The sequence below is a fragment of the Chlorocebus sabaeus genome, chromosome 23 (genome assembly GCF_047675955.1).
Source record: "Chlorocebus sabaeus isolate Y175 chromosome 23, mChlSab1.0.hap1, whole genome shotgun sequence".
NCBI lineage: Eukaryota > Metazoa > Chordata > Mammalia > Primates > Cercopithecidae > Chlorocebus > Chlorocebus sabaeus.
Genome location: NC_132926.1, coordinates 34,753,681 through 34,771,490, shown reverse-complemented (window position 1 = coordinate 34,771,490; position 17,810 = coordinate 34,753,681). Strand labels below are relative to the sequence as shown.

General features: G+C 43.2%; 1 protein-coding gene across 2 annotated transcripts in view; it reads right to left on the bottom strand.

Annotated features, from left to right (window-relative positions):
- Positions 1–17,810, bottom strand: part of DPYSL3 (dihydropyrimidinase like 3) — a 118,928-nt gene that overhangs the window by 8,873 nt on the left and 92,245 nt on the right. For both annotated transcript variants that reach the window (XM_008014875.3, XM_038006332.2), the window contains exons 4-11: positions 16,815–16,979; positions 14,382–14,443; positions 13,395–13,475; positions 9,511–9,579; positions 6,395–6,515; positions 2,529–2,685; positions 1,682–1,823; positions 73–243 (exon numbers count right to left, since the gene is read on the bottom strand). In XM_008014875.3, coding sequence (XP_008013066.2) covers positions 73–243; positions 1,682–1,823; positions 2,529–2,685; positions 6,395–6,515; positions 9,511–9,579; positions 13,395–13,475; positions 14,382–14,443; positions 16,815–16,979 — 968 coding nt within the window. The remainder of the gene's footprint in view (positions 1–72; positions 244–1,681; positions 1,824–2,528; positions 2,686–6,394; positions 6,516–9,510; positions 9,580–13,394; positions 13,476–14,381; positions 14,444–16,814; positions 16,980–17,810) is intronic.

Sequence of the window (17,810 nt, the reverse complement as noted above, 5' to 3'; positions counted from 1 at the left end):
ACACATTTCTCCTGACCAAGTTCTTTGCACGCATTCTCCATTCTACTCCACTCCCACCAGAGCAAGCCTTACAGACTGGTGGTTCTTGGCAGAGACGATCTTCACAGCATCTGGATCCCAGATGACTAGGTCGCTGTCAGAACCCACAGATATTCTTCCCTTGCGGGGATACAGGTTGAAGATCTTGGCAGCGTTTGTGCTTGTCACAGCCACGAACTGGTTTTCATCCATTTTCCCTGTGGCCTATTGAAATATAAGAAATTACATCTATATCTATAGCTATAGCTACATACATATCAATTGAGGGCTTCTGAACTCAGAGAAAGATGACCAACAAAGGCACAGAAATACAAAGAGGAGCCACCTGAAAAGGTGGTGAGCTACAGAACCTCACTCAGCAAGCTCGAATTAGTTGGGCTGTCATGACTACCCAGGCAAAACGGTCAAACACATGGTTCAAGATTGAAGTTACTGCTCCTGAAGTAAGCACTTTTCTCTGTATGTTCTTACATTACTTACTAATTTACTTCTTCTAATTTCAAAAAGAATTATAGAGGGTTCACAGTAAAAACAAATGTGATTATAATCCCATCCTTTAGATATGTATTTGTGTTTGTATATGTCGTGTGCATAGAATAAATATGAAAGAACCTCACCCAAATGATAACAATGGGTTCTCTGGGTTGTGGAATCAAGATATTTTTGTTTTCTTTCAAGTGTGTGCTTGTCTGTAGTTTACAAATATTCTTTACTGAGCATGTGTCATGTAGGTAATTTAAAAATATACATTATCTTGGAACTATTCCAAACAGTGCCAGGATAAATATATACTGCTCTGTAATATATAAAAAAAGAAACACTATGTGAGAGAACAGACAACAATATTTATATTTTCCCTCTTTTCAAACCAAAAAGCCTCTTTACAGAAAGAACTGAGTTTAAAACCTAGCTTTGAGCTTCCTGGGAGCAAAGAGGAAAAAGAAAACTCAGTGAAATTACACTGTATAGATTAATGAGGCATTAGTATACATAACCCTGATAAGAATGTTTTTAGGATTTTTAAAATGAAACAGAGGAGTAATCAACTTAATAATGAGATAATTATTGATTTTACTAAAATCTTTAAGAGAGTCTTAATTTGAATGGTTCTTTCTTTTGTCAGTCCTTGTGATATGAACAAGGAAAATAAAACAGGCCACTTGCCAGAAGACATTTAGAGATAATCACTTGTATCGCCTGAATGACCATATGCCCTCAGTACAGGGCGTCCTTGATAAGCAAGATGACTTTGGTCTAGACATAGACTCATTGCTTATCATTTCAAAGGATTATATCCAGTTCTTTCAAAAGAAGTCATAAAACTATCCGAACAAAAAGAATTAACTCACTATTATTTTAAGTACAGGTTATTGGTTCACTCAGATGAAGGAGTTGCATGTCTGGTTCCTAGTCCTAACAGTCTAGATGAGGAAGCCTCCTTCACAATGCGAGACCTTAGGATTCATTACACTAGAAGGAAATTTTCCACAATGCCTGAGCCACATGGTTCCAGAGACATCTCAGCAGGTACAAGATCCCATCTGCACTCACAGTGTCACCAGCCCAACTGGTGACAGGAGGTTCTGATCTGGCCCATAGATGTTTTGGCCCTGGCCACCCTCCCATGACCTCCATGCCTTACCACAGCCTTGTCCCAGATGACAGACATCCGCTCCTCCACACCATTGGTGCCCTCAGGAATGGCTGTGAAGTTGTCCTTTCCAATTGCTTTCTGGGCAGTGCTGAAGGTGCAGTGGGCACTCCCAGATAGTTGCAGATCCCCACTGGCAAAGGAGAAAAGCTCCACATGAACAGGAGAGATGGCAGGAGGCACACACACTGGGAGCTTAGAATCTTGTGTCTACTGTGAGGGTATGGACTCTGACTACTTGGGTTTGGAATCTCTCCTCTACCTCTTACTAGAAATATGAGCTTGGATGAGTTTCTTCCCCTCCCCGAACTCAGTTACCCCATCTAGAAAGTGAGGGGGTAGGGTCAGATCATCTCTTTTGTAGCAAAATAAAATGGATTCAAATGAGCAATGTCACGATCCTACATGTCTGCAGAGGGCAGCAACAAAGGAGTCTCCCTATAATTTTGATTGTCATCATGACCAGCTATTTGAACTTAGGCAAATGATTTAGCTTCTCTGACCTTTAGTTACTTAATATGTAAATGATAAGCGTACCTCACTCATAAAGTTGTTAGGAGAAACAAATAAGACTGTGAGTATAGTCTTACCATAGAGCTTGGCACATAATAGGTTTTAACTGCTATTACCATTATTAATATTATGACTCTATTAATGTTTAAAATAGGATGGGGAAGAGCCTGTTTTCTACTCTCAAGACTGCAAAAGAATTCCCAATACATTGTTCACACTGCAGACTCTGGTCTAGTTGATAGATGGGACTGCTCCAGTCCTCAACCCAGCTGGCCCCAAGAGATGCTTTCACAAAACACCTGCTGCTGGGCATTCCTGCACCCACCTGGCCAGCAAGGAGTTGATGTAGTCCGGAGTAGTTGGGTCAGGGCTCAGGGGTGGGGATGTTACAAATGCAGCTGCCTTGGCCCAGTTCTTGCTCCAGTAATGGGTTCCATCTATGCCAAGGCTGGCAGTGATGGGCTCGCCAAACACCACGTTTCCTAGCAGGGACAGGAAATAGACAAGGGGTTAGCATAAAGTATGTGCTGCACTGGGCCCAGCCTATTTAATTTAACTCCTAAGCCTACCCAGGACTGTGTCTCACAGTCAGACAGACCTGGGTTCAAGTCCATGTTCCCACCTTTTCTAAGCCCCTGCTTTCCTATCTGCTAAATGTGACCAAGTTTGTATTCCCTAGATTAAAAGAAGCCATTGGTTGTTAGATGCAGTGTTAATTCTCAAATTTTGAGGCAAATTAAAATTTGAGGCAAAATAAAATAAAATATACATATTGATTTTAAGATTCATCCTCATTTCAGAGATACTAAAATGCTCCAGTTCTTGCTCTAGTAATGAGTTACATGTATACCAAGGCTGAAATAGATATATTCTGAAACTGATAAAACGAGATCATGTCTACTTCTTAGGCTTTTGAAAATGAAAAGATATGGCATATGTGAAGCATCTGGCACCTAGAGGATGCTTGGTAAATATCGCTTTCTTTACCTGTTACTCCTTCCCACAGTAGGGGCCCAAAGTCCCAAATGTGCCCCCACCACTGGGAATTGCTAGATCCCCCCATTATAATGATATGCTTTGGTTCCATAAAGTAAAATCCATTCCTGTGGATTACAGACTCTCATGATTTTTTTTTTTTTATCATGTTTGTCACTCCTAACATGATGACTTGCTAAAAGTCACCCAGTAACCTAGGATGCATCAAATATGAGACTAGCTTCTTGGATTCTGCCTCAAAAATTAGGGGCTTAACTACCCAAACCATGGAGAGGGGATAAAGGCTATTGGAATATACACTGATCTAAGCTGTTTAGCTTCAAGAAGAAGGAATATAGAAAGCATAGAAAATACAGAATGTAGAAATATATAGAAATATATAAAATAAATATATAAAAATTTAAAATAAAAATTAAATTTAAAATATATAAAACTTTAAAATAAATATATAAAAATTTATATATATATATATAAAGCAAATGCTAGCTCATAGCTAGGTGGTTGGTACCAAGTTTCTCTATGCCAAAATCTGGGGCCAAAGCTACCCTATACAGCCCTGCACTTCTTTAACTTTGGTCCTCCATCTTCCACAGTCAAATTCTCCATAAGTTTGCACTCTATGGCCAGGATTACAAATAGGTTTTGCCTTGTTTCAGCTCTGTTCAATTGGTAATGGTTGCCTAGAATTCTATGAAGGGAAGAATTCTAATAATGTTTCTGGTCTCAGTAGAAAAGACTCGATTAATTAGTAATGTCTGCCATGGGCAAAAGAAGGAAGTGATGGCAATGATTCACATAGGACAGCCCTGCTTTTTGGGGTAAGAGTAAAAAAGATCGATGTGATGAGAATTCAAGGGCTCTCCAAAAATACTTACACACTAGAGGATATAGGACCATAGAGATATGAAGAAATGAAAGTCACAGCAAGCACTCAACTACTATTGAAAGAAACAGAATCTTAAAAGTGGAAGAACTCTCCCTCTGGACTATGTTTAGCATGGAAGAGTAAAAGAAGCTAAGATAGTAATTACACCTAGATTTGAATACCAGTTCTCCCAGCTGGGAGATTCTGGACAAGTTGTGCTGCAATTTCGTCTGAAAAACGGCATATCTGAGAAATGCCTATTTCTCAGAGTTCTTTGAGAATTCTACACAATAAAAAAAATTAAACTGTTTATCTCAGTACAGGGCACATAGTTGTTCCTCATTAAATTGTAGTTTTCTAATATTAATTCTGAGCAGCCATACAGTTAAAGAGCCCTGATGATTGATGACTAAACACACTGAGAGTTCAACCATATCCTGCTCAGGAGGGAAGCGCAAACCCTGCTACACTTTGTCCTGCTCAGAATGCTCTTGAGTGTTTCCCCGAGAATGACGGTCCATGAGATGTTTACTGACTTCAATCTCAGCAGCCGGTTTTTCATCCCTGAACTAACACCCCCATTCCACCCTGGAGACACAGCTGTACTAGTTCTGCTCGCCAAAGAATTATGAGCCAAAAGGCTCAGGGTTAGGATTTTTCTCCATGAAGTTTGAAATGAGACCAGCATGTAACTAAAACACCCTGTCCTGAGGTCACCCTGAGAATGGTCCCGGTCAGAATGCAGCCTCAGCAGAGGGCATGAGGGTGGTGGGGGGTCACGGTTGGCAGGGGTGTGTGTGTGTGGCACTGGGTGAGGGCAGAAGGGAGTTCCTACACATGTCTTCTTTTTTCTCTTTTTGCTTTTCTCCAAGAATGAGTGAGGAGCACTGGGCTGCTTTCCTGGTTCTCGCTCAGTGACTCATAGCCAGTGGAGCAACCACGCCATGTCAGCTGAGACTTCTAAAAGCTAAGGAGAAAACAGTAGGCCTACGGAGAACAGAGGAAGGAAGGAGGTGCCCCAGAATCTGTCAGCTAGGAAGGGTGTCTAGACAATGTGAAAGCCTCCCCTCTCGCAAGAAAAATAGGGTCACCCTGTGCCAGAAGGCCAGGCAGCTGAACACTCAGCCATCAGCGTCAGCTGAGACTATTTTTAGCTACCACAGTCACTCACACGTGGAGTTTCACAGGCCAGTTTTGTAGATGAATCACACATCTTGGGCTTCTCCACTACCAGAATGGCCACTGGCACGCAGTGGTAGCAACCACATCATCGGGTCTGGTAAATCCTCTCACAACCCAATGCAGAGCTGCACATCTGCAGCTTCTCACCTGCACTCGTCACTTACTCAGCCTCACAACGGAGCCCACGAGTCTGACACTGAGGATGAGAACCAGAAGCAGAAAAGAAAGCTCTGAAAACTTTAGCTAAGCACAAGACAAGCAAAGGAATCCCAAGTTAACACCAGTGGAGCAAAGAAGCAGAAGTCAACAGGCAACAGGGACATAGCCAGGGTCGTGAAGGCTGTGATGGGCCACATGCTTTGGAGATCCACTCAACCCCTTCTCTAACATAACTTGTGCTAGTCTCAGTGGCTCAGGACGTGTGACCGGCATCTGCACTGTGGCCTCAATCCTGGCCAGATACCATCCCCGGGGTGTTTACTGGTCCAGGGATGAACACATGACCCAAGCCAGGCCAGTCACAGTGCTCCTAGGGACTTTTGCTTGACCTGCTGGAAAAGGTGTATTTTACTTTCCCATTATGCTCTCCACCAAAAATTGAGGACAACAGGTGCCTCTCAGCATCTATTCTGTGACTGTTCATACTGAACATAAACCAGAGGAAAGACAGCCAAGAAAGGAGTACGCATGACAAACCCCTAATACCATTGCTGAGGCCCCTCGATCTAGCCATACCTGAAACACCTATAATCAGTTATTTACTTGTGCTTGTTTAAGCCAGTTTGAGCAGGATCTTTGAATTTTGCACCCAATTTAATCCTGACTGATATGTCCATTTATAAAACTCAGACAAGGTAAACTGAAAATCAAAGATCAAGGGGAGAAGGAAGATGCACAAAGTCTCAGAAAAACTGATTCAAGCTGTGTCATCTTGGACAACTCACCTAACCTTCCTGAGCCTCAGTTTACTTACATGCCAAGTGGGAGAAATCCCAGGATCCTCCCATCCACACAGGATGTGGAGAGGGGCTTCCTAGGGAGCAAGGCAATGAGCAAAGTAGGCACCATTTATATTACACAGGACAACCAGAGAGGGAAGGAACCAAGCAGTGCCATGAGGGGCTCCGAGATCTTGGAAACACAATCACCTTTTTTCCTGGCTTGTGAGATGAGGTCAGCTGCACTCTTGCTCATGACCTTTGTGACGTAGAGAGGGCAATTGGTTTGGCTGGCAATGGTGATGGCACGGAACACAGCCTCAGCTTCCAGCTGCAAGAAAAAGTCTCCAGGAGTCAATAGAAACAAGAACCTCTCAAACTGGTGGCTCCCACCTCCACGAACTGTGAGGATGCAGTGCTGCACAGAGGTTATGGATAATTTTGGCAGGATCTGGAATTAGGGAGCCTATATCCACATCTCAGATCTACCACTTCCTAACTGTGTCACTTTACTCAGCTTCCCAGTGCCTCTGTCCCTCACTAGTAAAATACTATAGCACAGTGTTGTCATCTGAGAGCAATGCCTGGCAGAGGGTAAGTACTTTTTCCTTAGCCTCTGTGGTTATCACAAGGTGACATCTGAATGAAAGCCTTTGCTCCTCAATCTTCTCAGGACAGAATCTCTGGGAAGACACAACAGCAAACCATTATGTCTAAAATAACAGCCAAGCCAGTTAGGCATCCTGGTTCCTCAAATCCTTTCCTGCAGCAGTAAGTGGTCAGCAAAGGGTTAATTCTAGGAGGCATTTCTTACAAAAATAATTCCCAGGTTTCTTAACACAAAGATTTCTTTTATTATTGATCTCTCCCATATTATCCTAATGTAGAATTCATGTTTTCAAATAAGCTAACCAACCCAGTGGCATTTATTAAGTAAGAAATAAGAAGTTTTCCCATACTTTATTAACAAAGCAGGATCTGAGAGCTGAGACTCTCTCAGATGGCCCGGTTCTGAGTCCCGGTTCTGGCACTTATAAGCTAGGTGACCTCAGGTACATTACACAACCTCCCAATGCCTCAGTTTTCTTGTCTGTGAATTGAGGATAATAGGATCTGACACGTTGGGCTGTGCTGAGAATTAAACGAGTTAATCCTTGTAAAGCAGTTAGCCCATTCCTAATGGGAGAACAAGGTAAGTGCCTCTTGAGGGTTTGGTATTGACATTACTGTTGATAATATTTTCTAACCAGTTGAGGATCTGTGTTACTCTCAAGTGGTCTGCTCTCAACTGGTGTGAGTTAGTCCAATTCAGCACACAGCAAAGACTTTGACATTTTTCCATTCAATTGGCAACAGTTCCTTTTTTTATGGATATGACATTCTGGTTAGCCTGTGGAGCCTAAAACTTAAAAAAAAAAATACCAAAAATAGCTTGCAGATGCCCAATGGCTGTATAATGCAAACCAGTCACTGCCCATAGTGGGTGTAGCTCAGCAGATAGACTCTAAGAACTTGGCTGGCTGAGCTGGCCTCCCCCAAGCTGCACTTTATTCCATGTGGATGGGACCTTGGAGGCCCCTGGCCACAGGTGAATGTGGACACCTTCCTGAAGCACCCAGAATTTTGTACTCTGGAGCAGCTGTCTCTGTGTCTGGGGTCTCAGCTCTCTGAACAGGATCACTTGAGATGGTGTCTGGGTGTGCCTGAATTGAAGAGGGTCTGGTTCCTCCTGTGCTCACTCCTCCCCCTTCACACCCATGCTGACCACTTCAGCTCCCCCAGGACCTCTGTCCTGGTCCCTTTGATCTCATTCCTCCCAAACACGACAGGTTTCTCAGCACTTTGACAACATGACTATCTTTGGAAGGTTACATCACCCTCCAACTTCACCAAAAGGCCTTCCACGGCTATAGAGATTTGCGGCCGAGAGGCTTTCTTACTAAAAAGGAGACAGGAATAAGGAGGAGGGTGGGGTGGTAGGGCTAAGGGGAGGTTGAAAAAACAAACCAAGGAACAAAAATAGACTTTGCTCTGAAATCCCCTAGCTGCTGCTGGCGATCCGTCTTGCCAGCACATCTCCACAGTGACCAGCCTTTAAGAAAAGCTTCAGAAACAATGCTGATCACTCTGGTCTCTTCGTGATGAGTAAACCATTTTCCAGTCCTTCAAGTGTGATCAGCCAGGGGCTTAACCTCTCTGAGCTTCAGCTTCTTTACCTGTGCATCAATGGCAACCACACAGGGCAGCAGTAGCAAGAACTGAGATAACGTAAGCTATCAGCACATACTAGATGTATGCATTCCATAGAAGTGACCTACACCAGGTATTATTAAGGAGACAGACTTCAGGGATGCTGTATGTGACTGGAACCCTAATAAAAAAAATTATAAATTATTTAAATGGCAATAAAAGTATCACTAGACACAAAGGAGTTTCTGAGGTGCTGCTAATCTGTTTCCTTCTTTGGGTGCTAGTTATACAAGCGTATCCGGTTTGTGAAAATTCATTGCCTCCTTAGGACAGAAACATTTTTGTCTATGTGTGTTCTATTTATCTTTTAAATAAGACTGTAAAAGAGATGGGTATGGGAATGCAGTCATTTCTGGTTATGATTCCTTCTTCTCCCTGTTGTAGGGTTTGGAATGACAGAACAGAAACAGGATTTGCTTCACTGATATGGAGGGCCTTGACTTTGCTCCAGGTGGTAGACTCAGGCTGCCCTTCCAAAGCCAATGTGCTTTCAGGTACATGGGCAGCCAATTCCCAGCTCTGTGCTCCATGCCAGCAGGTGAAGCTGCTGACATCTCGGAGACATGGAACCAGCCTCTAGTCACCTTTGTTTTGTTATTTGGCTGCTAAGCACAGACATAAATAATCATTCATTTTATATATGAGAAACTTCCATACCTGGACATAATCATCACGTTATACAAATTTATGAGTATAATGTATATAAAAAAGTCCATTCAACCTCTTATTTATATGGCCAATATTTTGCAGGACTCAAAATGAAATAAGGGAATAAGTGGAAATGTCTATGAGATTCACACTGAGATTTCCTTAAGAAAGGGATCAGAAATTTAACACTCCTGAATAGCTCTGAAGGACACTCCAACTTGTGTTATCTTTAGAGAGATTAGGGGTCAGAAATAAGCATGTCTCTTACATTCCTTTCTAATTTTCTCACGGGCTCTTGAGCTAGGGTCAATCAGAAGTGGTCTTTGGAAGAAATGTTCCAATACTGCAACCTGGTACTCAGATTCTCATCGCCTTCTAACAATGTTTATTCATGCGTTGTGTGTGCACCTTCATCCCCTGTAACTTACCTCCTCTGGCCTGCTCAGTACATGGCCTTCTGGGCCAGTTATCCCCATTTCCAACATGCGGGTTTGCTCCTGAAATGAAAAAAGGAAATAGTTCTTCAATAAGCTCAAGTGAGATTTGGAAAAATTACACTGGTATGTTCTGATCTAAAGATCTAAAGAAGAAATATGTATATGTTGAACAGATGTATTAATCCTATATTTGGAGTTGCAGTAGATGGTAGACTCAACTAAAAGGAGGAAAAAAACATTCAAGGGTGATTTGTTTTTACTGAAAGAAAGATAGTTGTCTGTTAAGACTATTTTTTGTCTATTCTGCCCATCAAGAATCATACCAGGTTACTTATTCTTCATCTCTCTCAGTCTCAGCTGCCTCTGAAACTACACTTGCTTATCTCATTTGTTTATTCACTCACGCTCTTTAAACCATTTCACTCAACAAAATGTACTGGGCATCTGCTTCCTGCTAGGCTCTGGGTAAGTACCTGCATTAAAGCAATGCAGCCCCTGACCTCACGGGGCTTACAATTTAGTGCTATGTCTCCCAAAGTGTGAGCCACTCATCACTTACAGCAGAATCGCCTGAATTGTTTTTGTAGAAATGCAGATTTCTCGCTCATCCTAGCCTACCACATCAGAAGATGTGAGGTTGAATCCTAGTAATGCATGTTTTAATAAACCACTCAGGAATTTTGATGTTTTAAATCTATGGCTTAAATGAATGGATTCAAAATTTAACCAAACAAAATAGTGCCTCCAAACAGCATTTTCTGAGTTAGTGTCTTGGTGAAATTCTGTTTAACCAAGTTGTGGACATGGCAGAAGAAGTGCATGTCCCTTGAGGCTGATGGCTACATTCCTCAGACTTCTAGCCTCTTTCTGGAAGAAGTAGGTAGCTGGACAGTGAGCACACACACGCATGGACTGACTGGAACTGGCAGAAATCCCAAGCCACCATTCCTTCAGCATTACTGGCATTCACTCTGAAATTATTAAGACTGGTTCCTATGAACCTCTGCACCAGCAGGCCTGGCCTAGTGACCTGGGAGTACTCTGGTAATGTGTGAGACATACAGGAAAGATGGTGAAAGCAACAAGCCTTGTCTCACTTTGAAACTATGAGGCATTTAAAAAGGTTAAGGATTCTTAGCACCTGGAAAAGAACCTTCTGTTTTTTGTTTTTAGTAATAGAAATTTCTAAAAGAGGAGTAGAAAGGAAAATGCACATACTATAAGCAACCATGAGAAGTGAAATGGTCACTATCTCCAGCTCTACAGAATACAAAGAAAGGTTAGAGGCTTATTTTTCCAGAAAAGCACCTCCACTTTGCATTCTTACTATTTTCACTTATTGAAACTTGAACTGAATTAAATTTCTTCCAAAGTCTAGTGAGTTTCTACTCTCAATTGCCTCCAGTCACACAAGGGTTAAGGTCTCCAACTAAAGAATCTCTGTCTTAGGTGTTTGAGTGCACCAGGATAATGCACAGGACAAAGCTAAGCTCAAGTGGTGGCTTCCAAGCACATTTAAATCACCAGGGGATTATTTTCAAAATACACTTGCCTGAACTCTGCTACTGACTTTTCCTAATTCCCGAATACCTGGAATTAGAAAAATTTGGTGATTCTAATGCACTGTTCAGGCTAGGAAGTCCTATTCTGAAGCCATGATGTCCCTATAGGTGGGAGATTAAGAATGGCAGTAAAGCCCCATCGATGCTCCCTTACATGGGGATAGCGGTAAGCTTGTTGTGGCATTCATCACAGCTACAGTTACATCACAGTTTGGGTCACGACACAACTGTGGCTTGGTCCATAAGGAAAGGAACCCTGTCTTTTTCATCTTCCCTCTCCAAGGCTTGGCGCATAGTAGGCGCTCAGCGAATATTTGTTAAATGAATGGCTAAAGATGCTGTCCTCTCAGACTGTTTTGCCAACTTGAAATTCTTGAAAATCATCCTTGTTTGTATCCAAAGGCAAAGATTTCTCTCTCAGATATTCACTTTTGAATAAGTGCAGCAAGAAATTCTGAGTATAGCAGCTGCCTTCATTTAAACAATGTGATAAAAATCTTTCAGCTCAAGCTGAATTGAATAAACACACACAAGAAACTCATCCAAATGGAAAAATGCCCCTACTCTTTTCCTGACGGATCTTCCCAAGGTAGGGAAATAGTAGTGGGAGGGGAAACTAGAGAAAGTTCCATGCTAAGGATTCACAAGAGGAAAGAAACTGACAACAGAGACTTTGGGTTGCAGTCCATCTGCCTCCACAGGGGCTGGAATGAAGTGCCAGAGAGTTTGGTTTCCAGGGCAGCTGAGAGAAGGGCTGGGACCTCTGGCTGCTGCTCTGAAGACTTGGATAAAGGGAGTAGTACAGTTCTAATACCACTGGGTTGCCTCCCACAGGACCAAGGCATTTGGACTCTCTACAGAAAATGATTTCATTATCGCTGGGTGTGTGGTGGACGTGGGCGAAAGTGCTGTCAGGGTCCTGACTAATTAGCCTCCTTGGTCTCAGTGAGAGGAAACTGTACACTTACTTCACCTCCCCCACCAGCAAGACAACATGGAGAGTCTGAAATCACAACAGATGGAGCCCTGCATGGCTGGGGTGCTGCCTGCCCACAAGCCTGCAGCTGGGCTTGAGACGCAAGGGATCCCAGATATGCCATCTCTGGGTAAAGATACCCACTGAGGCACATCCTCTTAGGGGCAAAGATTTGGTTTTCCTAGTTATTTGCTCTGATCCTTGGGCCAGTGATCTAATCCTTCTGAGCCTGGATGGTCTCATGTATAAAACAGGGAGGAAGATAGGCTCTTTAAAGGGTTGGGAGAAAATCAAATGAGAATATACCAGAAAATTTACCAGTTCCTGGCACACAGTAGTCAGTGCTCACCAAATGGCACCTGCTATCAGGAAACTAATGGTCCGAGATGAGAGGAGGCCTAGACATTGTTCCCACACCCCTGCCGACCAGTTACCAAGTTCTGGACAACTTCTAAAATAAAAGCACAGCCCAAGTATTAGTGAGCCATGGAATGCATCTGTTTTGGCTCACTTCAATAGCTACTGCCTGGCCCAAAGTGCTCAGGAAATACTCTTTGAGGGAATGAATAATGGTTTCTTGTTGCCATCATTATCAAATGGATGAAGAAAGCTCACTCTTTTTTTTTTCTGGCTGTCTCCTCCTAGCAAAAGCCAATCTTGAGATGTTTTCTGAGATAAACAAAACCCTTCCTAAGACGCATCTGTCCATCTGTTCCATTAAGCAGCCCAGGAGATGGAAAGATAACTGCTTCCTGCTTCCTTACAAATGATCAATTTGGGCGTTGGGGCCCTCACTTTCATCACTCGTTCCTCAAGTTTCTCAATATGATTTCTAGGAATCCAGTGAGATGTTTGCTCCTCACGAGACCTAAATTTGCTCCTCGTGAGACCTAAATTCTCTATTATCTAAGGCTGTGAGTTCCACAGACTTGGATCCAATCTCTGGCTCCTGAGAAATGCTGCCTTACTGTCTTTCTTTATGACAGAGAATGTCTTGTAGCTTTGAGACATTTTCAGAAGAGAATCAGCAAATGCTCTCCCACTAAATGGTCCAATTTGAAATCCTCCTCCTCTTCCAGGATGCCTTTTCTGATTCTCCAAGAATGGCCAGCCCTCTTTCTGTTTTAACGCATCTTCTAGTTTCATTACTTGTCTACATTCCCCTCTCTTTTATTTCCTCCACCTAGATTCTGAGGTACTTTGGAGCAGGTTCTGTCTTTAGCAAGGTACTTATGATGGTGTCGTGCACATATTGAGAGCTCAAGCAGCACGGAAGAAATGAAGAAACAAATGGGATGCAGACCCAAAGCACGCTACAGGGAGCTGCACGGTGTTACCTGGGCAATGATATCCCCATTCTCAGCATGAACTTGAGCAATGGCCCCCAGCTCTCCCAGGCAGGTGAAGATCTCATAGAGCTGAAATAGAAATGAGTCTTTGTCACTCTTGCAAGCACTTTTAGCAACCCCACAGAAGGGCCAATTACTAGAGCCCAAGCTAAAACAAATGGGATAAAGCAGAGGAAATAAGTCACTAGGCAGAAATATAGATTACATAGGCATGACCAAAGAGGAGGGCTAGTCCAAAGAAATCCTAGGAAACTGTGACTATATAAAGAACCTACCATGTTCCCTAGGCAGGCAGAGCAAATATATAATAAAGTACTACCAACTCCTCTCCTCTGCCTCTAGCACACAATTTTAATGGAATTATTTTCCCACTGAGCTGAGAGACAGCCTCAGAATTCTTCTCAACAAATGCTCTAGAAAACCTCTACAGCCCGGCCAGAAACAAACACAAAAAACTGAAACCCTTATCTCTTAACCTGTGAAGGTAGACATACCTTCACCTCTAAGCAGGAGGCATGAGAATTCATTTCTTGTATTTCCTCTGAAAACTTAGCCTCTGTCTAAAGCAAACGCATGTCATGAATTTCTTAGGGGGAGAGTCAGAGGCAAGGCAGTAGGATTATTCCAATCAGCAGAAGGCCCTCCTGGTCCTGCAGGTGAAGAGCCTCACGCTTTCACTGGGCTTATGAGGGATTTGGAGCTTGTTTGGTAGATGGAAATTTAGGCATGTTCCTCCTCTTCCGTTTAAGAAAGCTGCTGCCAGTGGAAACTCTAGCTCCCCGTCTGTCTTACCATGGGCACCCTGCCCGTTACCTTATTTAAAATGTAGTGTGGACTGCAAAGGCTTCAAGAAGCATTCTGCCCCAGTGGTCTCCCACAGTGACCACAGTGATTCATGTTACAAGGGCCAAGATCATCAGCAACAATAGGAAACCCATCCAGATACCCCAAACCACATAGCAAATGGGTTGTTACCTCTGTGTTAGATACTTGATACAAATCCTTATAAGCCATATAAACCATGAAGGAGTTAACCCCTGCAAAAGAGGGACGGGAGGAAAAACAAGAGAAAGACAACGTTATCATGACTGTCCTCCGTCCTTTGCTCCCACTTCCATTGACCATGAGACCCAGCTGCATTACCCGGGCTCCTGTCTAACATAAAACAGATATTTATATTCTTCAAAAGCATTCGGCCCTGCCCACCTCTGCCCCATAAAATCAACAATTCCTAACAGATGTCATAGCACAGTGGTCTCTTCTTCTGTGCCTCTTTCTAACCTCCCCTGTCCAGCATCCCCTATCCCAGAAGGTCAATAAACTTTGGTATTGCTCAAGGCAGTGGTAGGTGGCATTAAGAATCACTCTAGCAAACTAGTTGTGTTCATACCCTGGGGGCTGCACCATTGAAATCCACCACATACTAGTTCAGTGACCTTGGGATACTTAACCTCTCTGGACCTTGGTTTCTCACCCGTTAAATGGAAAAATAACAATACCCTACTTCATAAAGTGGTTGTGAATATTAAAGGAGAGAATACATAAAGAGCTCTTAGCACCAGGCTTGGCACACACTTGGTTTCCAATAATGGATCTCCTGGGATCAGTTCATTTTACTGTGCAGGGTGTTGGCTCGGAAAGGAGAACTAAGATACAGATCCTACCCTTAGGGAACTAATGGGCAGGTTTTACCTTGTGCTTAAATATCTGAAGTTGTGGCCAGGCGCCGTGACTCACGCCTGTAATCCCAGCACTTTGGGAGGCCGAGGTGGGTGGATCACAAGGTCAAGAGATCGAGACCATCCTGGCTAACACGGTGAAACCCCGTCTCTACTAAAAATACAAAAAATTAGCCGGGCGTGGTGGCAGGTGCCTGTAGTCCCAGCTACTCGGGAGGCTGAGGCAGGAGAATGGCGTGAATCCAGGAGGTGGAGCTTGCAGTGAGCAGAGATCATGCCACTGCACTCCAGCCTGGGTGACAGAGCCAGACTCCGTAAAAAAAAAAAAAAAAAAAAAAAAAAAAAAAAAAAATTAAATTATAAGGTTTATGTGTAAAGATCTATTTAGATCTCACCCCAAATAAACTACTAATACAGTGATTTACAGAAATAGGTGGGACTGGGGAACTGAGAATCATTTTGAGGAAAGGGGGATAATTTTGGTCTCTAACCATTAGGGCCCTCTCAGCCCACAGCGTTCTGGGCCAAAAGTGGGTTGTAATTTGAGAACTTCCCTACTCAGAGTGGTTCAACTCAGGGCAGTCTTCCCAAACACTATCCTTCCCAAAAGCCTCTACATTATCCATGGAAGATGCAGGCTCTTTGATAAAGAAGTGAGTGCTAAAGTGATTCAATTTTCTACCCCAGTTGAGATGCCCAATGTAAATGTAAATACAGAAAGAAGGAGTTAATCTCACATTCTGTGTCACCAACGATTTTGCAGGGCTTGTGGGGTAAGGAGGGGGATGGAAAGAAAATATCATCCTCTGAGGGGGTCATCCTTTCCCTGCCATCCCAGGGTGCACTCTTCCACTGGACTCCTAGCATTTGTGTCTAGACTACTCCTTTGGTAACGGTTCTTGCACCCTATGACATTTATTCTGTTGTTCTTCAAGAGCCTGTTTTCTTTTGCCTTGGGTGTTCAGCAGAGGCCATTACTTACACTTCTCTAAGACTCCCAGGCCGCCTTACAATGCTGAGCACATGGTGCCTATGTGTGCCTGTATGTGGCGGGGAGGGGTTTGCAATATCTGATGATCAAAAAGAAGCAGAGAATAGAGGAATCTAAGAAGACAGCAGAACCTAAATCATGTACTCACTGAGAGGACACACCCTGGCGCACACACAGAAACACATACACATATGCATGAACATGTTTTCACACCCTCAGCTCCCAGCCAGAGTACCAGCACATCCTTGCTCCTGGAAATGCCTTAGCCTTTTCTAAGGATGCCATTGTTATATGATAGTAAGGGTTTGATCTCTACAGTAAAAATGATACAGGTTAAAAATCCCTAATCTCATAGGTCATACTAGCCATAAAACCTTATGTAAGATCAGTTAACCTCTCCCAACCTCAGTTTCTTCCTCTACAGAATGGGCAATATTGCATGGAGGTGAAGAGCATAGAATTTGAATACATCTACTGCTAACTAATGCTATGATCTTGGGCTGCTTATTCTAAGCCTCAGCTTCTCCATCTGCAAAGTGGAGAGAAGAATCACTATCTCACGGGGATCCTGTAAGAAGTAAATAAAGTGCCTGGAACATTGTACTATCCCTACATCCAGTGCTCATGCTCAAGGTTCCAGACTCCAAGTAAAAGACAGTGACTGAGCGAGTAGATAGTGTTGGAAGGACCGGCAAGAAGAAGCTAAGAGAGGGGGGAGGACAGCATGTCTGGGCTCACCTTTGTCCTTGATGAGGTTCTGCACTTCCTGCTTGACGCTGTCATTCCAGTGGGTTATGTCCACATGCAGGGCATAGTCACAGCAGCTCTTCCCATCAGCCCACTCTCTCCATTTCTCATAGGCCTCAGTCAGGCTGGACTCAGGCTCAGGCACCACATGGTCAACTGAATGACAGAGACCCCAGATGAGTCACTCTCAGACACAGCCTTTACTCCCCTCTGCCCAGGCCTGCTCCTGCTTGCTTAGCTGTGACTGCAGAATCTCTATTTCCTGAGCATGGAATTAACTTTTGAAGGGGTTCCCTGGTAGTTTCAAGAATGCTGATCACTTAAATGTCACAAAGCTATGTGATTTGGGACAAATTACTAGCTTTCCTAAACCTCAGTTTTCTTTCCTTTCAGTTGGTGCCAAGTGGGGTGGGAGACAGGGTGTTACTAGTGCCTTTCTTCTGAATTTATAAGATTAAATGGGAAAAATGCACGTAACATCCTTCACCTAATGCTTGGCTCATGGTAAGTGCTTGATAAATGTTAGCCATCAGTGAGGGCCTACTATGTGTCATTCTTACTAGTACTGTGGGGAGGTCACTGCTAGTGAAAAAAGTCAGACTCTCTTCCACGGGCGAAAGCGAGGTTTAAAGCTAAGTCAGGGCACAAGACATTGAGGCTCTCTGCTATAGGACAAAGCTGGTGTCAGTTACATAAACCTGATACTGGGCCCACAGATCTTATTTCCATGGAAACTTCTTGTCTAGAATCTGGTTTCTTTGAGGCCCAAATCTACTCTGCAACCATGGATACATTTTTTTTTTAAACAATGGCATCTATAGTTGATGAAGAAAAGTCAAAAGTTACACTTTCATATTCCCCTGAATGGCTGAGGCAAAGTACAAGTAAGGACAAAGTACAGCTAAGGACAACTTTCCACAGAGCAATTTTGAAATATACATAAAAAACCTGGACATTTTTCAAACCTTAACCCAATATTTATTCCTA